Below are 23,265 nucleotides of genomic sequence, written 5' to 3'. Positions count from 1 at the left end.
TTCCAACACCACCTGCATTCCAATCCCGTCTCTCAAAGACTGGGTCATCCGTCCATAAGTGATCATCCCAGATCCACTCCTTAACATCCTTAGGATGCCTATAGACATGGGGAATAGCCTTCCCCAATATCTCGGTTCCGTTCCCCACCAAGTCCCTTTTTGTCCTTGGCTGTGTTTGCCAACACTGCCACTGGATCAAGGCCCACCGGCCCGACCACTAAGTCCCACTATCCTCTAGGACTTCCTCACTGTGTGACTGTGTCCTTAGTCACCACACCAGAGGGCTACCCCTCTTCCTATCCACAGTCTGGGACTTTGGGACACCATTTCGGAACACCGTGGCCCTACGTGGGCCTCATGGGTACTCTCCCTGCCTTCCGCCTGTGGGTGCTCTAGCCATAGGCTTAGAGCGAGGTTCCGTTGAGCCACACCAGGTATCCAAGTAGGTAGTGCCACCCACACTTGGACTGGGAGTATCGGCTAAACGATCTCCCGGGGGAACTAGAGCTGGCTCTTGAACACTTCACCAAGCTACCCCATTTGTCGGTCCGTGTTCACTCTAGTCTTGGACTTCCCAGTGGGCAGCTCATCATCCAACACTGGGTCCGGCCTTCCTGGGCCAAACTGGCCTTTCCTGGCCAAACTGGCTCCACTGCAGTCCTCCCCCTACTATACTTTTGGAGCTCACCAAACCCCCTAGGGTCTGGGACACGAACGCTTTGGGCTTTCACCCTCTCAGACTCGAACTCAGACTCGGACTCGGACTCGGACTCGGACTCGAACTTGAGCTCGGGCTCGGCCTCGGTCTCGGTCTTGGTCCCGATCTCGGTCTCGGTCTCGGTCTCGGTCTCGGTCCCGGTCTCGGTCTCGACTTCGGACTCCATCTCGGGTCCATCTCGGACTCCATCTCGGACTCCATCTCGTGTCCATCTCGGGTCCATCTCGGACTCCATCTCGGACTCCATTTCGGGTCCATCTCGGGTCCACCTCGGACTCCACCTCGGACTCCACCTTGGACTCCATCTCAGGTCCATCTCGGACTCCATTTCAGGTCCATCTCGGGTCCACCTCGGACTCCACCTCGGACTCCATCTCGGACTCCATCTCGGACTCCATCTCGGGTCCATCTCGGGTCCATCTCGGGTCCATCTCGGACTCCACCTCGGACTCCACCTCGGACTCCATCTTGGGTCCATCTCGAACACTTCCACGTGTCATGTGTTGGTCCTTTTTGGGTCCCTTTTTGGAGCCTCGCCTATGGCTCGCTTCGTGCTCATTCCTCGAGCACTTCGTTGGGAGTTCCACTCCCGCTCTTGATTTTTCAAGTCGGAGCTTTTGGTCCAAACGTGTTACGCTCGTTTGGCTCTCGCTTCGGCCACTACCACGTGGCGCCCTTCCGGCTCCACTTTGGGGCCTAGGGATTTTGTGTCTCACAGCTAAGACACCCTAATGGTAGAATGTGGGGAAAATACCCACAAGCTTATGTTAGGTTATGGTGTTTCAAAATGTCATCTTAAAGTTTTTTCTTGTGAAAAGGAAGAAAAATGGTCTTCTTATTTACTAATCATACATAGTGGGAAGTCCCAAAGGTTATTAAGATGGGCTTTCAAGCTTTGACCTAGTAACAGTATTGGTAAGCACTATTGTGGATGGAAAGGGATTTGGTGAGAATCGAAAAAGGTATAGTGGGGGATGGTGTTTCAGCATCTTAAGGATGTTATAGTGTGGTTATAGAATAATCACTCATGGACAGATAGCCCAATTTTGGAGAGATAAGAAGTGGTTTTCAACTACTAATGAAACAATAAAAATGAATATGGCCTTAGTGTAAGAGGTTAGTACTTCAGTTATACCTTTAGATGTTTAAAGTGGGATTAAGCACGTGAAGCACTTGAACCAAACAACATAGCTTTGAGATCACTTCTAAAGGCTAATAAGTACCCTAAGTTGAGATGAGGATATATAGAGATTATGAGGGAAACTCTTCTAAATGGTCGAAAGTGTGGTTAAGTGATTAAAATAAAATGAAAAATTTACTTGCTTATAGATTCCTTTAGTTTTAGTGTATTTTAACTACACTTGACTTTTCATTTTGTATGTGGATGCTTTTAAAATCAGTCTCGAGGGTGTGTTGATGCAAGAGAGCACGAGTGTGCCTAGTGAACTCTATCTCTTTCACCTTTATGTCTGCATTGAATTTAGTCATCCATCTGTAATGCAGTTTCATAGTGGATAGGGGTAGGAATATACTTTGCTCAAAGGTATATTGTATTTTAAGTAGCCATTAATCAATGGGAATTGAACCCATGCCATTTGCTCTGATATCACATGTAACAGACTCTATTTCTCTCCCCTTAAGCTAACTAAAAAAGGGGTAATTGTTTAATAAGAGAGCCTTTAGTGGTTATTTTATCCTCATTTATCCCCCAAAGTTATAAGGATCTATAGTGATAATATATCCAAATCTCATTTTATGATCACAAACGTTATAGGTGAATTACTTCACAATAAAGAAAGAGTATTTAGTAATAGTTTGGGGCTTTGAAAAACTTCATGCATATTTGCATAGCACTTGGATATTACTAGTAAGTTATCATATTGCAATTATTTCATTATTGAAGTGAAAGAATTTGGTTGGTTATACTGCTTAGTAGGCTACAAAGTTTCAAATGTGTGATTTTAAGGTTTTTTCAATGGCTTAAGGAGTTTTATAGTTAATGTTGATGCTCTTTTTTGAGCTCCTTTTCCTTTTTTCACTCTATTCTTTTATTCTTAACAAACATATTATTCTAGCATCAATGAATAAAGTTTTTTTGCTATTGATAGTTGTACTTAATATTTAGTATCCACAAGATATGGACTAAAATTGACCTTCTCTTGACGAAGTTTATGAAGATCAAAAATTTGAGCTCTGTGTTTGAAGGCTTCATTATGGGTTTAAAAATCTTGTATCACTTGCTAATAACTTCTCGTTTCTGCATTTATATTTTCAATATCGCTTTGAGAATGATTTTTTTTATTTTATAGAGATTGATTTTGATGATCATTTATAACTAATAGTGCTTTCAATCTTTATTTTATACTTTCTTTATACCTACCATGACTCCCCTATTCTAAACGGGCATATAGGATGCTTGAGAAGTTGCATAAGTCTTTTTATTAGTTAGAGATATAATGCAATATTATTTAGTATGTGCATAGTTAAATTTAATGCCAAACTTGTTATACTCCCCCTTATGTTATAAAAGGATTGTTGGAATCAATTACAATTTCCTATCAATTTGAGTTAATAACATTTGACTTAATGGGTTTTTTTTCATAGCTGACTGCTAGCAATGATACATTATTATTATTTTTGATAATTTAACTTGTTGGGTGGAAGTTAATACTTTTGCTAGTGCATCTGTGACTACTATTAAATACTTCTTCCTCAATTAAATGGTATTCCATCAATCTTATATAAAGTGGATTCTCTCAGATGATAGTTCTGTATTTATAGTTGAGGTACTTCATGTCTTAATGTCTTAGTTAAGGATTTATGAGTGTTTATCATCCACAAATAGATGGTTTAATGAAATAGTTCATTCAGACTTTCAAATGGATAATTGTTAAATATGTGAACTTTCAGTATTTGGATTAAGATGCTATCTCTTTGGTATACATATATCATTAGGGTATAAAGTTTTGTTAGTGCTTCACTATATAAACTCTTATATAATTATAATCCAATATTGCCAACTAAGTTAAGTTTACATTTATGATTCCTATGAGTTATTGATGCTAGGTCCTAATATTAATATTTGATGTGCATTTTTCCATAGATTTGAGTGGAGTTTACTTATAGCATAGTAATCATATGATAAGATTTAGATATACTGTCATTAAAATTTTAGGGGATAAATAGGAATAAAATAGCTATTAAAAGCTCTTTTATCAAACAATTGCCTTTTTTTTTAGTTAAGTTAAGGCAAAAAAGATCAAAAGTGTTACATATGGTATTAGAGCAAATGAAATGGGTTCAATTTCTATTAATTAATAGTTATTTAAAATATAATATACTTTTGAGTATGGTATATTCTTACCCTTAAAACTGAAATTATATATGTCCATTTTTGTAAGACATAGTAACCCCCTAGAGGATTATATGCAGTCTAACTGTACAACTATGATATTAAATATTAATATTAGTGTAGTGGGATTTGGTAGCTATTAAATTGATTTCATCAATATGAACCATTTACTCTTTTATATCATTTAGGGTTTTGAGCTAATTGAATATGCACAATGTTGTAAACCATTTCTATATTCACTATATATAAAGAGAGAGAGAGAAGAGAGAGAATTTAATTTTTTATTTTTAGCTTCATTTTAAATTCAAATTTGCCTTAGTAAATTAAAGAAATAGCCACTATGGCATAAATGTTTTATTAGTACAAGAATTTTGATTGAAGAATAAGTCTAGACTCCATTTTTATATTAGTAAGGCTACTTAAAAGTGACATTTTTTATTGTCTACACATCTTGGAAATATTTTATAAGACCTTAAAATTGACAGAAGCTTCAAAATGTAAAAATTTTAATTTATAAAATATCAATTACAAGCTTTCACCATAAATATCCCAAGTTTGGTGTGAGCTATATTGTATAGTGCACCATAATATAGAGAACATCTATTTACCTTGAAGATTCTTAAATTTCGTTATTGTTGATCACAAAGCCCTAAAAGCCCTAAATCCTAGCAACTTTAAGATTAATTACCATTCTAAGTATTCAATTTTAGCCCAAATATATATTTAAACAGGTATGATGAGCTCGTTGACCACATTTAGACATTAATATTATTACACCTAGTAGTATAAAGGTAAAATATCATTAAAAAAACTTAACTTTGAATAAAATGTAATGTAAAAGGAAGATCTCTCTATGGCAGTACACTTCAGTGACAATCTCCAGAAAATTGATGCTACCAAGAAAATGTCGTCTTGTTGGATGCATTTGATAGGCCATATCCATTCACAAAAACGAAATTAAAAGGTGGCTCGCTCTGTTTGTTTATCACTGTGATAACGGTCTGCTTTATCCAACCGTCCTTATCAACGGTGTTTGCCACCGACGGCTACACTCACGCCAGCTGGCGTGTGCGCTGGAGGCCGTTCGATCCCTAACATATCGACGGCCGCGAGAAAGGACGAATATTCTACGGCATAAAGGGATAGCATTGCACGCCGCCATCGCCACCGGAGATTCACGTGTGCGGCTTCAAGAAATACCGCTTGCGCCAAAATTCTCGACCGCGCGCGCGGCAATGCGGACTCGCTTGGCGCAGCGCCCGGATTTGCCGTCTCAGGGTCAGTGATTCTATCTCTCTTCCTGCTATCTTGCGGATTCTTGTGTGGAGTCGTGGATTTCGGGCTTGATTCCGGCTGGAGGAAGCAGATGTTCTTCGGGAGCGCTGGATTCCTCTCAGCCGGAAGGAAATGCTGGTGTGATTCGTGAGTAGAGCAGAAATTTGCTGGCTGGAAGATTATTTCGGGGAATTAAAGGGTTGAGGGCTTGCTTTCCTATTTGCTCTTCTTTTTTTAGCTTTGCATAGAGTGGATTGTAAGCTCCTCCGGCATCTTGGGCGATGAATGCTGCGAGCATCCTAGAATTGTCTAAACTTTGCTTGTCGCGGACTTCTCCTCAAATGTAGGCTCTGTCTATTGAATTCGTTTTCTCGTATTTGTCTAACCATGTGTTACTCGTTCCAACGCAGCTTGCGAAACAATCGAGCTGCCGCGCTCTTCTCACTGACGAGACGCGGAAGAATTCTTTTCAAAGAGACTCCGAGATGCCACCGTCAGCGATGCAAGATGTTTTTCCCTCGACGCCAGGCAAGGTGAAGATGGAGAGAAACAACTACTTTGGACGAGTTTCCAACAGATGGCATTCTTCCGGGTCGGGGAGGTATTTCTTCTGGATGTTTGTTTCGGTAGCGCTTATGTTCTACGCGTTCTTCCACATATCGGCTCCACCGGCAGTCCAAACAGGATTGGAATCCAGGCACTTTGGGAACAGGGCCTTAGCTTGGGGGGGATCGAAATGGGAGAAGCAAGTCAGACACTCTGCTCGGACCAAGAGAGAAAACGGGATGGTAGTTTTAGTCACAGGCGCTGCTGGCTTCGTCGGCACTCACGTATCGCTGGCTCTCAAGAAACGGGGTGACGGTGTGGTCGGACTGGACAACTTCAACAGCTACTACGACCCTTCACTCAAGCGAGCAAGGCAGGAACTTCTGGAGAAGCAGTCGGTCTTCATCGTCGACGGGGACGTGAACAACTCGGAGCTCCTCGCCAAGCTCTTCAGCATGGTTCCGTTCACTCATGTCATGCACCTGGCGGCGCAGGCGGGTGTCAGATACGCCATGCAAAACCCGGCCTCGTATGTCAACTCCAATATCGCTGGACTGGTGACACTGTTTGAAGCTTGCAAGTCGGCCAATCCACAGCCTTCGATCGTCTGGGCCTCGTCGAGCTCCGTCTATGGGCTCAACTCCAAGGTTCCGTTCTCCGAGGTGGACAGGACCGACCAGCCGGCGAGCTTGTACGCCGCGACGAAGAAAGCTGGCGAAGCCATCGCTCACAGCTACAACCACATATACGGGCTCTCCATCACCGGTTTGAGGTTCTTCACGGTTTATGGACCTTACGGACGCCCGGACATGGCTTACTTCTCCTTCACCAAGGACATCTTACAGGGAAAGCCGATCAACATCTACCAAGGACCGGATCAAACCGACCTCGCCCGCGACTTCACGTACATCGACGACATTGTCAAGGGGTGCTTGGGTGCTCTGGACACGGCGCTTCTCAGCACTGGAACAGGCGGGAAGAAACGAGGCCCGGCTCAGCTCCGAGTCTACAACTTGGGCAACACGTCCCCGGTGACGGTCCCCGAGCTGGTTAGCATCCTGGAGAAGCATCTCAAGGTGAAAGCGAAGAAGAACTTCGTCAAGATGCCGAGAAACGGGGACGTTCCATTCACTCACGCGAATGTGACTCTGGCGAGGAACGAGCTGCGCTACAATCCCAGCACGGATCTCTACACGGGGCTCAAGAAGTTCGTCAAGTGGTACGAGAGCTACTATGGTTTGACGAGCGGCTTGAGCGGTAGCAGGAAGAACAGGGCGATCGAATCGAGCTGATGAAAGGGATCGATTGGTGGTGGTGGTGGTGGTGGTGGTGGAAATAAAACGAGCGAGGAGCTACTACGGTGTTCATAGTGGTCAGGAGAAATTTTTTCTTTCTCTCTTTCTTTCGTTTCCATGGTTTCTAGGATGAGAATTCTTTTCGCTTGTACAGACAGGGAATAACCGGCTGAAGAACATAGAGCCGGTCATATATAATGACGATCATCATCTAATCTCCCTCTCTCTCTCTCTCTCTCTCTCTCTCTCTCTCTCTCTCTCGGATGATATCTTGTCCTCTAGGATAGGCTAGGGCTAGTGGGAGGAGCAATGCACGAGGAGCGATCGAAGGCGCCAGTGCTTGTTCGATTGAAAGGGAAATGCGGCGATGTGCGCTGCGCAGTGAAAGTGAATGGTTGTCAGGAGCGATCGATTGCCGCAGGTTTGATCTAGGGGAATTTCTTGCTTTTTCTTCGGTCACAGATCGTTGGATCGTGACGCGAGGAGTGGTGCCGACACTGTCAGGCAAAGAAAGAGGGCTGGAGCTTTACAGAAGATGCCGAAGGTTTTGGCAATTCTCTTTTTTGGTTGTTTGTGACGAAAGCTATGGATGAATGCAGGAAGAATCATCAGAAGAAGCTATGTACGGTGATTTTCAGTGCATCATCAGGCCACGCTCGTGAGTTCCTCTATGATTTGCTTGTATTGTTTAATCGAGCTTCCTAGTAGTGGAGACCAGATTAGCATGCTTGTCTGTCTCTTTCACGTCTTGCGTTGTTAAGTTGCTAGATCATCTTCAAGTGTTCTGGTGCTTGCAGTCATGTCCTCTTATATCTCCAGTTTGCTAGTTACATCGGAGATATGTCGTCTAGTTTTGCCACCTCGTGCTTCTTTTGCCTGTGAACGAGTGAGAGAACAATGTCTGCAAAGTTTAATGTTTTAGTTGTCCTGTTGCTTGGCTCGTTTCTCGTTCCTAGTGAAGCTCAAGTCCTTGCGACTGATTCGAGCCCTGCATTGCAGAGAATGGAAAAGGATTTTGTCAGCTGGGTGAACTGGATTGGTTCCCTCAAGCATTCCATGTTCGGAAAGACAGCTGGGAACAGGATCAAAGTTGCGAGGACGATTGTGGTGAGCAAGACAATTGGGGAGGGTGACTACACGACGGTTCAAGCGGCTTTGAACTCTATACCTGACTACAATGGCGAGCGCATTGTCATCCAAATCAATCCCGGCTACTACAGGTGATATTTCTTTCAGTTGTTGCTTTCGATTCTCAATTTCATTTGTATCCAGAGAAAAAGTTACGGTTCCAATAACGAAGCCTTACATTACACTTCAGGGCTGTGGAGCGTGGCTTACCATCATCGACTGGAATGATACAGCAAGCAGTCCTGGTCCTGGCGGACAGCCGTTGGGAACCTTTGAGAGTGCAACAGTTGGGATTTACGCGTCGTTTTTCATTGCTAAGAACATTACGTTTAAGGTAATCGTCGTGTTCATGGCTCGATCTTTCATGGCTTCGGATTTTGCAGAATTCTGCTGTGTTTTTTCCTGGAGCACCCGGGAAACAAGCTGTTGCTCTTAGAATTTCTGGTGACACAGCTGCTTTTTATGGTTGTCATTTCTTGGGATCCCAAGACACTCTATACGATCACAGTGGCCGTCACTACTTCAGAGAGTGCTACATTGAGGGATCTATAGATTTCATATTCGGAGATGGCCATTCATATTACTACGTAAGTGTTACTGTTGTTCTCGAGCAATTTTCTCAACCCGCTTTTTTCAGAAATCTCATCTACACGCTGCTGCTGAGAATTGTGGTGGAATTGGTGCATTAGCAGCCCAAAAGCGAACCAACCAAAGCGAACGAACTGGTTTTTCTTTTGTGAACTGCAGGGTCACCGGTTCTGGAACAATCTTTCTAGGACGAGCTTGGGGTGACTTCTCTCGGGTTGTTTATGCATTTACGTACATGGATAACATAGTTGTCCCGGAGGGTTGGGACAACTGGGGAGACCCCAATAAAGAGCAGTAAGTTGTTCCTCTCCAGTTTTCTCGATTCTGATAAATTGCTTGCCCCTCAGCACTGTGTTTTTTGGGCAGTACAAGTGCTCGGGACCAGGAGCGAATCATGCAGGACGTGTAGCGTGGTCTCACGAGCTCACACCGGGACAGGCACAACCTTTTCTAGATCCAAGCTTCATTGATGGCTCTCAGTGGCTCCCAACTTAGAGAGGTACGGTATTTTGAATTTTAATCTCGTAGCAAAGTCTCACTTCAGTTGTCTTTGTAGACAGAGCTGGACGTGTATATAATTTATAGTTGAAGGAAAAGCATTTGCTGCTTTGCGCACGATTGCTTGTCATAGTTTGCGACATTTTCTTACTTTTCTAATGCCTGGGCCTGTAGTATCTTCCAATCTGTTCGGCTGATTTACTCTTTCTGCATCCACAGCGAACTCTCGTAAGTATCCTATTCATATCCGATTCCAATCCACAGGGCTCCGTGCATTTTTCGAGCTGGAAAATCAGATTACTTGCAACTTGGTTGATCCAGGTACCGTGAAAGTTTGCCAGCAAGCGAAGTCTTTAAATCTCGTGCTAGAAGCTTGCTTATCTTGGTTGCAGTCAGCAGTGAGAGATACAAATCCGTCTGCACGGCGGAGATTTGCTTCGATGTCGATGGAATAGAAATTCCAGTGAAACTTTGTGAGAGACGTCGTCTTCTCCAGACGGGCGGGCATTTATTTCGTCCGGGCGATGCCTTCTTCGGCAGCGGTGCCTGTGGGATCCAAAGAAGAGCGACTACAAAGTACATAGACCGGTGGACAGTAAGCGAGTTACGCGGTGCAACCACTCAGAGTTAATGGTCCATGGACGACATTCCGTGAAAGCAGTGAACATTTATGGATCCAACAACCAAGCTTTGACGAGCGGTTCGTGGTTCGTTCTTCTTTCCTTCCTTTTTTTACTTCGTTCTTTGAGTTTGTTTATTTTATTTTTTTCGTTTTCGTTTTTGTTTTTTTTTTTGGTTTTGCTTGCTGCTACATATTTGATTCTGATGTCTCTGTTCATTATAGTTATTGTTTTCAGCTTCTTCTGCATGGCATTTGTGAGGGAACGCAGCACTCAACCAGTTGCTGCTGCCAAGGGAGCACAGCACAATCTGTGTTGATAGCGAAGGCTCCTTTTCTTGAGGTATTCTTTTCTTTTTCCGAGCATTAAACTCCTGATCTTTGCAAGCAATCAGGTACAATAATTTCGCGTGCCCAGCCATTTTCTATGCCTCCATTTCATCAGGTAAGCAAGAAGAGAAAGAGAGAGCAAAAAAAAAAGAGAGAGAAAAACTTTCGGAAAGATCCATCAAGCAAAGCTCTCTTTCGTTTGCAGCAAACACAGGCTGTCTCTCTCGCTCGATCAACTTGTCAAGATGGGTGGAAAATAAAAAAGGAAAGAGCTTTTGCTCGCATGGCCCTCCCGTGACGCCGAGATCTATTAAAATCCTCACGTTTTGAGCTTCAAGGGAGGTGGCGTAGCAATCCACATTACTTACATCGCTCTTTTCCCTCCCTCTTTCTTCGGTGAGTTTTTTTGGGGAGTTTTCAATGTGTAGTAGCGTTGTTTTCGTGCCGCCGTATATTCCCCTCTCGCTCTCTCCTTTTTTGGCTTTCCACCGCCTTTTAAGTTCGAACAAACACTCACTAGAAGCCCGAGACGAGAATCTTTGAATCATCGTACTTAAGGAAAGTCCTGGTGAAGCTTTTCTAGCTTTGCCTTTGGGTCGTTCTCAATCCACACAATTCCAATAGAACGACATGGTTTCTCCATATCAGATAAGAGAAACTTTTCTTTCTGATCGATACAAACAGGTATGATTTTGAAAATAATTAGTCAAAGTTGGCGTATTAGTGGAAGAAAAAAATTCATGGGAAAAATACAAACTCGTACGTTTTCTGTCAACCTTTTAGGCCTATAAACAATGGGTTTAAACCTAACCGGCTATAACAAGCGCGGCATTTTTCCATTCTTTCTTTCCCTCCTCTCCCAAAATTCTTTCCCACCTAGCCGATAGCTCCGGCCCATAGCTCCGGCCATGGCTGCCAGGGATGCCTCCTCCTTCCTCGCCGCCTTGTTCCTCCTCTCTCGCGGCTCGCGACGCATCTCCATTCTCGTCTTGTCAACCTTAATCCTTTCGCATCCTCGCGGCGCCGCGGCGACGAGAAATCTCCTCCAATCCTTCAGCACCGAGGGGCATCTGGCCGCGCGGATTCTCGTCGTGGATCAGAGCGGGAATGGCGATTTCGTGACTGTCCAGGACGCAGTGAACGCGATCCCGGACGGGAACGATCAGAGAGTGACGATACGAATTGGTCCGGGAATCTACTGGTAAGGATCAGCATTCTCTCCTCCCTGGCTCTCGCTCTCTTTCTTTCTTCCTCCTCGATTGCTCTGTTCTTGGGAATTTCCTCTTCTTGCCTCGATCGATCAATCTCAACGACTTCTCGCGATCCCAGTGACAATCTTGGCCGATAATTCCCGCCAGCGATCCATTCTTGCCGATTCTTGGCGCTCACGGGTCCCAGATTTCGCACGGCAGCGTAGAATATTTCCATGAAACGGGGAAGAAATTTTGGCATCGATGCAAAGCACACCCCGCCGCAAAATCCAAGCGCCAACGATCCCTTGCGTCGATGTCACGCGCAATGCACCGCGATCGGCCGCTTCCCGCAGCTCCAATTGCGGGCAAAACGATCGATCACCATCGTCGCAAGGATCTTCAAACGGCGAATCTTGGGCGGCATCTTCGCGCTGCCGGTTTATTCGCGCGAATCTCCGCATCTCCGTGACCGTCAGTCAGATAGGGCGGTCAGTATGGCCAGTAGAGAAGAGAATTTTCTTTTCTTTCTCTCTTCCAGCCATGGCGCTCTTCTCGTGATGATCTGATGAGACATTCTTTCTTATCATTTTCTTGCCTTTGTTTCTTCCCCTTTGCTTCTTCCAGGCGTCTCATTGTCTGTGGGTTTGTTTTTTCGGTTCCAGGGAGAAAGTGGTGGTTCCAGCTACGAAGCCGTTCTTAACTTTCCAGGGCGCTGGGATTGATCGTAGCCTCATCGTCTGGAATTCCACCGCCAGCGACCTCGGCCCCGATGGACAGCCGCTTACGGCCTATAGAACCGCGTCAGTGACGATCGTAGGGGCGAATTTCATAGCCAGAGACATCAGTTTTCAGGTACTTCCACTCTTTTTTGTCTCCTTTTCTTTGTGCGTGAATTGTGTGTGCGTGTTTGCGTGTGCGTGACCTTTGCGTGGTTTCTATCTGTCAATCGATTTATAAGCTCTTGGCTCACACAAAAATGGTTTTTTTTTTGTTCTTGTGATAGAACACTGCACCTCCACCACCACCCGGTGTCAATGGACGTCAAGCAGCGGCTTTCCGGATCTCTGGCGACATGGCTGCATTCTACAACTGTGGCTTTTACGGCGCGCAGGACACGCTCTGCGACGATGTCGGACGCCACTACTTCAAAGGTTGCTTCATCCAAGGCTCCATCGATTTCATCTTTGGCAATGGCCGCTCGCTCTACGAGGTGAGCATCAAAACTTTCCGCCTTCCTTTCCGTGTTTTTTAATGCCGGGAGTGCTGCAGCAATGCGAGCTTCACTCCATAGCGGATTCTTACGGCTCCGTAGCAGCACAAGATCGGCAGAGCCAAACGGAAAACACAGGATTCTCGTTCGTCAACTGCAAAGTTACCGGAACCGGGATTTTGTATCTCGGACGAGCAATGGGACCGTACTCCCGCATTGTCTACTCGAACAGCTACTTCGACAATATAATCGATGTACGTGGCTGGGACGATTGGGATCACGACGCATCCAGAGACAGGTAAAAAGAGGATCTTTCTCTTCTTTTTTGTAAAAATCTTAACTTCCTCTTCTGTAGAACTGTCTCGTTTGGACAATACAAATGCTATGGTCCCGGAGCCACTTCTTCGCTGAGAGTGCCGTGGGCTCGCGAGCTCTCAGACATGGAGGTAACTCCATTTCTTTCGCTCAGCTTTGTCGATGGCACGCAATGGCTTCCTTCGACGTGATCGAGCTCTCTCCTCGAGAGCCCCACAGTAAGGACAGGTTTTACACTCCAAAAGAAGCAATACAGGCGAGATACGAAAGAAAAGGCGAGCGAGATTATAGTGTACTATAGAGCCATTCTTTTCGTCTCAAAGTTTTATTGTTTGTGAAGCACAGATTAAAAAGCTTCCTTGGAAGCTGAGCGAGCAAACAAAGCAAGCCTCGGAATTTCGAGAGCTCGATCAAATCAAAAGCTATCGAAGAATCTAGTTTTTATCATGAAGTATACTTAGCACTCTCTTTGAGCTATGGCGATGAGAGATCTTTGCAAATCATGAATCTCATCTGAGAAGAATACTTTAGCACTCTCTTGGAGCTATGGCGATGAGAGATCTTTGCAAATCAAACCCAATTCGAAAGGTCTGCTGCTGGACGTTGCCAATGACCGAGATGGGCATGGAAGACGGCGCGAAAGCCAGGCAAAACGTCCCGGAGCGATCCACCGGGATGAGAATATTCCCGCCGGGCAGCACCATGTCCACGTCATTGTCGAAGTGGAGCACCAGCGATGGGATCTGGACCGTCGGCAACCCCTGGAAATTGAAACACGTGTCGAGCAGGTAGACCCCGGGCGCCGGCGGTAGGTTCCGCGACGCCGCGCGGTACGCGTCGCGCAGCACGGCGTAGGCCGCCGGCACGACGCGCGTCACGGAGGTGCCCGAGTCGAGGATGGCGCCGCCGGTGCCGTTGCCCGTGAGCGCAAACTGCGCGGGCGGTATGGGCAGCGCGGTACCGCCGACGCTGATCCCAGTGAGGATGGCGTAGTAGAACGTGTCGATTCTAGGGTTCTTGAGCAGCGGCGTGAATCTGGCGGCGAAGGGTATGGCGGTGCGCCCGAAGATGAGCGGCGACGAGCGCGATTGGAGCTGGCTGTAGCGATCCACCAGGCAATAGGAGAATGCGGGGCCGATGGAGGCCGCGATCTGGGAGAAGAAGGAGAGCGTGCCGCCGCCCATCCCCAGGAGCCCCGCCTCGCCGCGGAAGAGGCCCGAGTTGCTATGGCCGCATCCAAACGCGATATTTCGCATCGCGGTGCTGGAATTCGGCCCCAGGTAGAAGGATTCTATGCCAAGATCGCCGCTGCTAGCGGAGCTATCGCCATAGACGACGCGGTAGCTACATCCCATGCCTTGGCAGGCGCTGTAATCCAGCGCCTGGCACAGCGCCGAGCCGCAGTAGACGCGGCGGTAGCTCGACGAATTGGAGGGATCGTAGATTGGATCGACCTGAGAGTAGCAGGAAGAACAGGGCGCGCACTGGATCCAGGTGACATCGCTGCCGGTGTCGAGCTCCAGGTAGTAGGATCTCTGCGGGCTTCCAATTCCCATCCTCGCGAAGTATTCGCCGCTGCCCAGGCTCAATCCCGAGGAGACCTGGGCGGTCTGGAGGAGCGATCGTCCGCGGCGGTGGCGATGATCGCTCGACTGGATGCGGTGGTGGATCCAGCGGAGGCGAGCCTCGTCCCGCTCCATTGCGGCGTGGATGTCGTGGAGAGGATCGTGATGATGGGGATCGCCATTGCGCCGGGAGCTCCGGTGGAGGATCTCGATGGCGAGCTCCTCCTCGTTTTCTTGAAGCTCGTGATCTTGGCGCTGGGGGCGCGGATTTGCAGCCGCCGGGGCAGTGGCACGCGATGCGAATGGCGGGAAAGATAAAATTTTAAAATGCCCGGGGGTAAAGGTGATGAGCTCGTTGTGTTCTTTGTGACCGCCTTCTAACTCGTGGGATTGGCGCAGCGAGAGCAAGGTGGCGAAGAGGATCAACACGAAGATTTTCATCGGGGATCTGGATCGAAGAACAAGAACACATGAAGGCGCTTTAAACCTTTGATAGCTTTGCTTTGCTCCATTGGCATTTTGTTCTTTTGCTTTTGGGCTTTGTCCTTCTCACAGCCGTTTTCTCCCCGATGCACTGCAATGGGCTTTGGTATAAGCGACCTCGCGTCCAAGCGTTTTACACGAATGCGGGGATTTTATTTCGTGATTCTCGAGTTACAAAGTTAGCACCAACAAATCACCGGTAAACCGCGAAATTTGGTTTCCTTCCCAAGTATTTACGGATCTGGCAGAGATTTTTATTGTTCTTGACAGTTTCTTCCTTTTCCTTTTCTGAAGGTGTCGCACAAAAGAATTGGGAATCAAATTTTGTACAGACGAGCCAGGTTTTCTTCCTCGTTGTTTGCTATAGTTCACGTAACCATTGTACGCCGTCAATGAAGTTTACTTGCAGGAAAGGCCTGGCTTCCTCGTCCGTGAGCTCGTGAGACCACCGAACACGGCCTAGTTCGTTAGCTCCCGGTCCGAAACACTTGTACTGACCATAATAAACTGTCCTGTTCGTTGATGTAGGTGACAAGAGTGAGAAAAAGATAGAAAATCTCGCGAGAACTTACTGCTGCCTGCTCGCGACGCCCCAATCATTCCACCCCTCGGAGACAACGTTGCTGTCCATGTAGGTGAAGAGATAGACGACTCGAGAGTAAGCTCCCCAAGCTCGTCCTAAGAAAATGGTGCCACTTCCTGTCACTGTGCAGGCAATAAATATGAAGCCAGAGTTCTCGCGAGGGTCTCCCCTGTTCTGAGCGGTGACTGAGCCAAAGCTGTCGGCGATGGCGTGGAGCTCACAGGCCTGTACATGAGAAAAGAAAAAGATCAGGTAGACAAAGAAAAAGAGAGAAAGGCGACTAACAGTTCTCCAGTTTCTCGCAAGAATTGTTCTATTCTACCTTGAAGACGGACTTCGCATGGCCGAAGATAAAGTCAATGGAGCCTTCGATGTAGCAGTCCCGGAAGTAGTGACGTCCCTCGTAATCGAAGAGCGTGTCCTGGGCGCCATAGAAGCCACACGAGTAGAAGGCAGCCATGTCGCCGGCGACCAAAACAGCCACCGCTTGGCGATTGAAAGCTCCCGGTGGCGGCCGTGGTGCATTGTTCTGCGAGCGAACAGTCAGGCCTCTTTTCCAAAAGAGGAGAATGAATTCTATGGAAGAAACATGAGGCTCTCCTTTCGATCGATCGAAGAAAGCGAGATTGAGAAAAGCGAGGAAAAGCTTACCCTGAAGCTGATGTACTTGGCGATGAAATTCGGAGCAAAGGCGCTGAAAGTAGCGCTGTTGGCAGTCCCGAAAGTGCTGGCCGAGTCGCTCCAGGAGATGGTGGTGAAATCTCTCCCGGCACCTTGGAGAAGAATGTAAGGCTTCATGTATGGAATCGTGATCTTCTCCCTATAAAACAAAGATTTTTTTTTTCTCTGTTTTTCTTGGACAAGCTCCTATGATACTTACTGGTAAACTCCAGCTCCAACTTGGATGATCACCCAATGCTGGTTCCCAACCGGGACGGCATCGATTGCTGCTTGGATGGACCTGAAAACTCCCGCCGTCTGCGACGATAGGAGGGAGCTTTGGTCGACCACCAAGAACTTGAGCAGCCCATCGCCGCCGATTGCTCTCGGGATGAAATCGTCGCCGCCCTGCTGCTCCGCCGGGTGGATCTTGCTCCTCCGCGTCATCCCCTGCCACTGCGAAGGAATGGAGGCGTTCCTCCACGAATCGACGCTCGCGACCAGGAGAAGAGCCATCGCCAGGAACACGAGCATTGCTATGCTAGAGGAGAGAAAAGGAGCTGGATTGCTATGCTCTAAGGGAGGAGAACGAAATCAAACAAGGAAAACTGGGAAAAGAAAGAAAAGTGGCTGTAAATTTTTTCTTGTTTGCTGCTGGAATTGAAGTTCTCCTGCGGCGAGGCATCAACCACCATGTTTGGACAGAATCTCTTTTGCTTTTGTTGCATGGATTTCACGAGAGAGCAGCAGGCGGAGCGAGGATTTGGGCAGAGCATTGCTCGTTTCTTTTGCAAAAAGTTGGACCCCCCAACCAAAAAAGTCATATGACATCCCTCGAGATGGACACCTTCCCCGAGTCCGGAAGGAATGCCTCTCTCTCTCTCTCTCTCTCTCTCTCAATATTGACTCCCGCCTTTTGACACATACAAAATTGTTCAAAGCTCTTACTGAAAGCAACTTCTTGGTAGATATAAAGGTATGGAAAAGCATGGAATGCATATTTTTATAAAGAAAGGGTTCGTTATCAAAAAGGTGACGAGGTCATCTCTGTGCTCTACTAAAAGCTCTCCCCATGCTTCCATTACACCTGAAGTAGCTTCCTGCAACATCTGATCTGATCGGTACTTTTTCTCTAATCTCTCTCTTAAGATGTTTATTAAAATAACCCTTTTCTAGACATTTTGGTCTTGCGGATAAACTTCTATACTGGTACATGGCGAGAGAGAGCAAGCATTGACCAAGGGTTTAAACCCTGAGTCAATGCTTGCTCTCTTGTTGCGTATCACTATAGAAGTTTCAAAGAGCTACTTTTGTATTTCACGATGTAGTTGTTGCAGAAAAACATGCTCATCACTATAGATGAAGAGAGCAACCACATTCAAAGTTCTTGCCTGTTATTGCATTCTTGCCTAGGTCCAATTTGAGACTCACTCTTGCAAATAACAATAACACAAAAAGTAATTAGTGCAGCCATGAAAAAAAAAATGGAGCTTAAAAAATGCATGGGAGCTTAGGGGAAAAAAGTATTCAAAATATGCTGAAATTAGAAATAATTTACTGCTCATTGCATGCAACAATGTTTGGTTTGTTTAATAGTAGTGTCGTTCTTGTTTAGTAATATTGAAATAATCCAATAAAACATGTTTATAAATTATATATCAAGATTAATCTATTATATATCAACTGTTAGATAGATGGTAGAATAAACAAGAATATACTGGGAAGTGTTTAGGAAAGTTTAGAAATTTTAAACATATAAAATACAAGATTAATATAAATGAATAATAGGTAGAATATCCTATAATATCCAAGCCTATTCTAGATATATCCTTTACAGGTTTGCTTAAGCAAACAAAAAATTGAAAATGAGTAATTATTTTTGTGTTAATTTTAACTAAACTAACATCTTTTTATTAGTGTAAGAAAAACAAAATTTAATAATTTTTAAAAATATTAAAATTTATAGAAACCAAAAATAGATTAAGTTTATGGATAATCTCAGAATATGCTTAGAGTTATGTTGTAATTTTTAAAATCTCAAAATAAAGGGCAGGGAGTTATTTACATATATATAATTAAAAATTAAAAATTTAGTTACTCAATATATTTAGAAAAACTATTATTAGGTGTACTCTTTAGTAACTATAAATATTAGAAAATATATAGATTTCTTTTTCATGTATAAGTAAAATAAAGTATATATTTTTTATAATTAATACATGAACAATGATAATAATTATATTTAATATACAAATATTGATATAAAACAATTAGTGGTAAAATGAGAATCATAAATTTCAAAAAAGTAAAAAGGGCTTCAAGAAGATAATATAAGATATATTTTATTTTCAAAAATTTGTCATTGAATGCAGTAACACTTGGTTTGCTTAAAAGTACTGTTTATTATTTAAACCAATTGATAAATTAGAAATTTATGATTAGAAACATATTTATATTTTATAGATAGATGGTAGAATAAACTAGAATATACTAGAAAGTGTTTAGGAAATTTTATAAATTATAAATACAAGATTAATATAAATGAATAAGAACTGTCTTAGATAGTAGAATATCCACTTTATAGTTTAAGAGTATATACAAAATATTCAAGCATATTCTAGATATATCCAGTACTGGGTTTGCTTAAGAAAAAAAATTATATAAAAATGCTTTGTGAATACTCATTACAGCTTGTTTTTACAGAAAAAATTTAGGACATACCTTTTAAAGTACACCAAAATTCATTTGATAACACTTCAGTGTTCTAGACCTGGATTCTCCAAGGACCTGAATACCATATGAAGGTCAAGTTTGCCTATTGCCAAATATATCAAAACATTGTAATCAATATTAAAACATAACTGAAATATTATGGATTTCTTAGATTTAATTTCAACTTTGAACTACATTTTTTTTTTCATGAATTTTAAATGGAAAGAGAAGCTTTCTAACATCCTTTACTTTTATCAGTATCAAATAACCTTAAATGAACTTGAAAGAGTCTTTGATGCTCATTAGCACATTGTTGACATTCCAGCAGATCATGAAGCATGAGGAACAGAATGACAATTACATGGATTGGAGTTCGGTCACTAGTAGCCACCTTAAAACATCTTTTCAGGCTGAGAATCACCTTGACCTGGCAAACTCTCACTCCTGAAAACATCCACTTCCAAGGCTATTTCCTTTGGGATTCCAGCAATTCCTTGCCCACCAAGTTCTTGGAGTAGAGGTTCTTTAGGTAGTCTCTAAACACGCAAGGGTTGTAGGCTGCTGGATGCTCCGTGTCTACAAACTTGGGAATCGGAGATACTCTAACGTCGGAAGCTGGATCGTAGAAGAGCCCGACTGATACCCGAGCTTTATCGGCATTTACGATCGCTCTGTGCTCGACGCTCTTGAGCTTCCCATTGCTATAAATCTGTCCCAAAAGACGAAAAGCACACATATCAACCATTCTACAAGTTATTTGCTAGCTTGCCTGAAGCTGGTCGCCAATGTTGATAACAAGAGCACCAGGAACCGACCTGACCGTCTTCCACTTCTCCTGGACCTTCACTTGGAGTCCGACGATATCACTGTCCTGCAAGAGAATCGTGAGACCACCAACATCGGAGTGACTACGCAGTCCAATTGCAAGCTCAGGACTCGGGCAAGGAGGATAATAATTAAGCCGCAGCGCCACGTTGTGCTCACCAAACTCCCCCTCCAAATAGTCCGGGCCTAAGCCGAGACCCTCAGACAATGCTCGCAGGAGATGGCGGGCCAGAAACTTGGCTTGATCCACAAATTCCCCAGCAATCAACCTGGACGATCCATGAAAACTTAGAGAAAACCAGGCAAGAGAATTGGATGAACCAAGTCTAGCACTTAGACTTACTCGTAAGAGCTTGGTTTGGTCGGCCATGGATGTGGCTGATCCTGGCGCTCCGGTAGAAATCGATGCAAAAGATTGTCTTGCCAGTCTAGAAACACCTCCTTGAGCGGATTGACGCTCGTGCCGTACCTCACGGCGGCGTCTATGTCCGTACTATAGGAGACCATCTTCTCCGCGAGCGGCAGCTGGAAGAATTCGTGAGCCACGGCGAGCATCCGCCGCGTGAGATCACTGCCGATGCCGTGATTGATAACCTAGATCCAGTTCCTTGAGACGATTCCATACGCGGCACAGTTTCTTACCTGGAAGAAGCCCCATCTCTCGCTCGCATCCAGCAGCTCGGCGATTACGTCCTCCTTGCTGCGATCGGATGAAGTAGGCTTGGAATCCAGCAGCGGGGAGACATCGATCACCGGGATTTCGTCGGCGTGGAGCGCCAGATCTTGAGGAGAGAGCCTCTGATCGAGGGGCTTGACATAGAAATCTGGGACCCTGTCTATGCCGCTATCGACGAGCGCCTTGGCACCGTCTAGCTTGTTCCATCCAGCGGCCATAGCCACGCAATTTAAAATAAAAGAGAATCTATCAAGATGCTTCTTAAGTGAAAATCAAATGGACGGCTTCGATTGAAAGTCCTTACAAATGGGCGGGAGAGATTACGTCTCTGCCCTAAATATTTTGGAATATGGCTGGAGCGGGAGAGCAGCGAAGCTAGGCCGGCGAGCTCTTCGATCGATCGCCGCGAAGATTCCGACTCCGACCAAGGTGATGAAGATCGCCGCAAGAATTCCAAGTCCTGGATGCGGAAATGGTAAGAAGCCGCTCGATCAGTGCTTCTTTTTTTCTTTTCACAGGCTCGATTGCCCGCTGGATCAAGGTCTCAAGGACGCACTGAGGAGAGATCTGGAGGAAACCTGCGAAGAGAATGGTAGGGTCGATCTCGAAATATTTCAAAGCTTCGATCCATTCAAATTCTCTGTGGCAGTGGATCCGGATGTGATCTCGGACGTCGAGGACGAATGGGTCGATTGTGACGAGACGGTGTTTGGAAGCCAGCTCGTCAAGAACCCGTTCGAAGATCTCGATGTCGAAGAGATCAGTACAAGCCTTCCAAATGCAAACTATGTCAAGGTTTGCTTCTTAACTGTCTTTCGCAAAATTTTCACTCCAGGCTGTGTTGTCCCAGGCTTGCATGGTTTACGCGACCGACGAGACCTTGAAGCTCGAGGAGGATCGCAATTAGAGCCGATCACGTCCCCAAAGGTTGATGGAGTTTCTTTGAAAGGATATGAGTTACAGGCTTGTTTTTTTCTTTTACCAGATCGTCCTTGTTGATTCTTCAGTCGGAGCACAAGGTCTTAAGTAAAAACATTCGCATTCTTCCCAATGTAAACGAATATAATGATTGAAGGAAGTGCTATGTCTGGTTGGTTCTGCTTGAGCTCTATGGCTGCACATCGACGATTTATTTGATACCACATATACTTAAAAAAAAAAAAAAGAAGTAAAATCCAGATAAAAATCAATTTCTATCAAGCATTAAAATACCATCCATGCCTCTCAATGTTACAATTAGAAATGCCCTGCAACAGACCAGCATTGCATTGACACAACTAAACACAGCTAAATGAATCCTAACTTTGCATTAAGTAAAAATTATTTGAGATTTTATCAAGCTATGCCTTTAATTCTTCATGATTTATTTATTACATCCTCAACAATTGGACACCAAGATGGGATCTATGCCATCTTATGAGACTCCATCCTTGCAGCTCATTACCTCATTGTTATTTTAAAAAATACAAATAATTGTGAAAACATGACTCACAAATTAATGCTATTTAAATAAATAATAATATGAGTTGGTACTACTAAACTCTTTTTACAAAAACTAAGTATTATAATCCATTTAATTATCTTATTTAAACGTGTGTTTTTTTTTACCTTCATTGACTTTTTGGCCAAGCTCTTTATTTATATATATGAAGCTTATATTTTTATTATTACTACCAAGATGGTTCTTAAAACAATTCTTGTCTTGAATTTAGAATTATTTAAAATGTTAAATATTTTGAAACTAAATCTGAGATGTAGTTCCTAAAAATTAAAAGCTAATCATTAAAATTTTAATATATAAAGAGTCTTTTTATTTTGATTTATTTATATATATATATATATATTATAAACACAATTATACCAATCTATATATCTATAAAGTTTTAGTGTTTTCACTATTAATTTACAAGTTAAACATCAAAGAATACATTTTTATTTAACAGTGTGAGTGCATGGAATATGAAAAGGGAATATAGAAATGTGCATATTAATTAGCCCAAAAACCCTAGCTTATATACAGGAGCGAGTGGTCCGGATTGAAACCAATCCGACGGCTACCAAAATCCCACTACGCTAATATTAGTATACGGCATCGTAGCCATACACTTGGCCCTCACATCATCCCCTCCTCTCGGAATAATGGAAGGCCGTCAGGGTTCTCTTGTAGATGGGCCGGGATCTGGAGGAACGTCAGGAGGAGGCATTGGTGGATCTGTAGACGGTATTACCTACTCTTGATCCCTTTGTATGAAGCGTTTTAACCGCTGCACATGCACAATCTCCAGAGGATCGGCCTGCTGAACGTCATGCCGAACCTCATAAACTTGTGGTCCAACTTGCCGTAACACCCGATACGGTCCTTTCCACTGCGCAAGGAGCCCCTTAGATAAACCACGTACCGCAAGATGGGGAAAACGAACTAACACCAAATCATCCACTTTGTACTCCGCAGGTGGACGATGATGGGAATTGTAGCGCCGTTGTTGTCCCACTTGTACGCGGCCTAAGTGTTCAGCAAACTCTGCTCGGACAAGTGGAAGAATGCTTGTCAAATATTGATCCCATGACCTAGTATCAGGAGCTCGTGGCAATCGCAAAGGTAAACCCAGCTCTGTTGGTAATATTGGATCATGACCATATAGAAGTTTATATGGTGAAGCACCAACAGAACTGCACCCCTGTGACATAGGCATA

General features: G+C 44.5%; 6 protein-coding genes and 2 long non-coding RNA genes across 10 annotated transcripts; 5 read left to right on the top strand and 3 right to left on the bottom strand.

The window, feature by feature from the left end:
- The first annotated feature begins 5,212 nt into the window (after nucleotides 1–5,212).
- LOC9659922 (UDP-glucuronate 4-epimerase 1) lies at nucleotides 5,213–7,405 on the top strand. Of its 3 annotated transcripts, XM_024669718.1 has the most exons (3): nucleotides 5,213–5,348; nucleotides 5,584–5,688; nucleotides 5,756–7,405. In XM_024669718.1, the coding sequence occupies exon 3, from the start codon at nucleotides 5,831–5,833 to the stop codon at nucleotides 7,181–7,183; it is 1,353 nt and encodes a 450-aa protein (XP_024525486.1). In that variant the 5' UTR covers nucleotides 5,213–5,348; nucleotides 5,584–5,688; nucleotides 5,756–5,830; the 3' UTR covers nucleotides 7,184–7,405. The 3 variants fall into 3 exon arrangements, with proteins under 3 accessions (XP_024525486.1, XP_002965131.2, XP_024525485.1); XM_002965085.2 differs by lacking the exon at nucleotides 5,584–5,688; XM_024669717.1 differs by lacking the exon at nucleotides 5,213–5,348 and having other exon boundaries at nucleotides 5,359–5,688.
- A 48-nt stretch (nucleotides 7,406–7,453) lies between these two features.
- Nucleotides 7,454–9,517, top strand: LOC9659921 (probable pectinesterase 53). The gene is made up of 8 exons (XM_002965084.2): nucleotides 7,454–7,730; nucleotides 7,786–7,844; nucleotides 8,186–8,406; nucleotides 8,459–8,648; nucleotides 8,698–8,901; nucleotides 8,952–9,196; nucleotides 9,250–9,401; nucleotides 9,459–9,517. Exons 3-7 carry the CDS (start codon nucleotides 8,189–8,191, stop codon nucleotides 9,395–9,397), a joined length of 1,005 nt encoding a protein of 334 aa, XP_002965130.2. The 5' UTR covers nucleotides 7,454–7,730; nucleotides 7,786–7,844; nucleotides 8,186–8,188; the 3' UTR covers nucleotides 9,398–9,401; nucleotides 9,459–9,517.
- An 899-nt stretch (nucleotides 9,518–10,416) lies between these two features.
- On the top strand, nucleotides 10,417–11,124 carry LOC112344627. The gene is made up of 2 exons (XR_002991771.1): nucleotides 10,417–10,464; nucleotides 10,555–11,124. It is a non-coding gene; the product is annotated as an uncharacterized LOC112344627 (long non-coding RNA).
- A 90-nt stretch (nucleotides 11,125–11,214) lies between these two features.
- On the top strand, nucleotides 11,215–13,514 carry LOC9658498 (probable pectinesterase 68). The gene is made up of 5 exons (XM_002965083.2): nucleotides 11,215–11,550; nucleotides 12,205–12,394; nucleotides 12,546–12,752; nucleotides 12,812–13,050; nucleotides 13,108–13,514. Exons 1-5 carry the CDS (start codon nucleotides 11,258–11,260, stop codon nucleotides 13,256–13,258), a joined length of 1,080 nt encoding a protein of 359 aa, XP_002965129.1. The 5' UTR covers nucleotides 11,215–11,257; the 3' UTR covers nucleotides 13,259–13,514.
- An 80-nt stretch (nucleotides 13,515–13,594) lies between these two features.
- LOC9658497 (protein ASPARTIC PROTEASE IN GUARD CELL 2) lies at nucleotides 13,595–15,073 on the bottom strand. The gene has a single exon (XM_002964743.2). The coding sequence runs from the start codon at nucleotides 15,071–15,073 to the stop codon at nucleotides 13,595–13,597; it is 1,479 nt and encodes a 492-aa protein (XP_002964789.2).
- Nucleotides 15,074–15,246: 173 nt separating this feature from the next.
- On the bottom strand, nucleotides 15,247–16,874 carry LOC9658496 (probable pectinesterase 53). The gene is made up of 5 exons (XM_002964742.2): nucleotides 16,579–16,874; nucleotides 16,350–16,518; nucleotides 16,021–16,227; nucleotides 15,688–15,923; nucleotides 15,247–15,627 (listed from the first exon to the last, which is right to left on the bottom strand). Exons 1-5 carry the CDS (start codon nucleotides 16,872–16,874, stop codon nucleotides 15,477–15,479), a joined length of 1,059 nt encoding a protein of 352 aa, XP_002964788.2. The 3' UTR covers nucleotides 15,247–15,476.
- A 2,487-nt stretch (nucleotides 16,875–19,361) lies between these two features.
- Nucleotides 19,362–20,799, bottom strand: LOC9659920 (probable 2-oxoglutarate-dependent dioxygenase ANS). Its single transcript, XM_002964741.2, has 4 exons — nucleotides 20,538–20,799; nucleotides 20,239–20,489; nucleotides 19,840–20,164; nucleotides 19,362–19,779 (listed from the first exon to the last, which is right to left on the bottom strand). Exons 1-4 carry the CDS (start codon nucleotides 20,787–20,789, stop codon nucleotides 19,537–19,539), a joined length of 1,071 nt encoding a protein of 356 aa, XP_002964787.1. The 5' UTR covers nucleotides 20,790–20,799; the 3' UTR covers nucleotides 19,362–19,536.
- A 342-nt stretch (nucleotides 20,800–21,141) lies between these two features.
- LOC9658495 lies at nucleotides 21,142–21,584 on the top strand. Its single transcript, XR_002991818.1, has 4 exons — nucleotides 21,142–21,163; nucleotides 21,221–21,366; nucleotides 21,422–21,498; nucleotides 21,557–21,584. It is a non-coding gene; the product is annotated as an uncharacterized LOC9658495 (long non-coding RNA).
- Nucleotides 21,585–23,265: the final 1,681 nt, after the last annotated feature.

Source organism: Selaginella moellendorffii, unplaced genomic scaffold (assembly GCF_000143415.4).
Source record: "Selaginella moellendorffii unplaced genomic scaffold, v1.0 SELMOscaffold_5, whole genome shotgun sequence".
Taxonomy (NCBI): domain Eukaryota; kingdom Viridiplantae; phylum Streptophyta; class Lycopodiopsida; order Selaginellales; family Selaginellaceae; genus Selaginella; species Selaginella moellendorffii.
The sequence above is the reverse complement of the archived record's forward strand: the minus strand, read 5'-3'. Positions and strand labels throughout refer to the sequence as shown.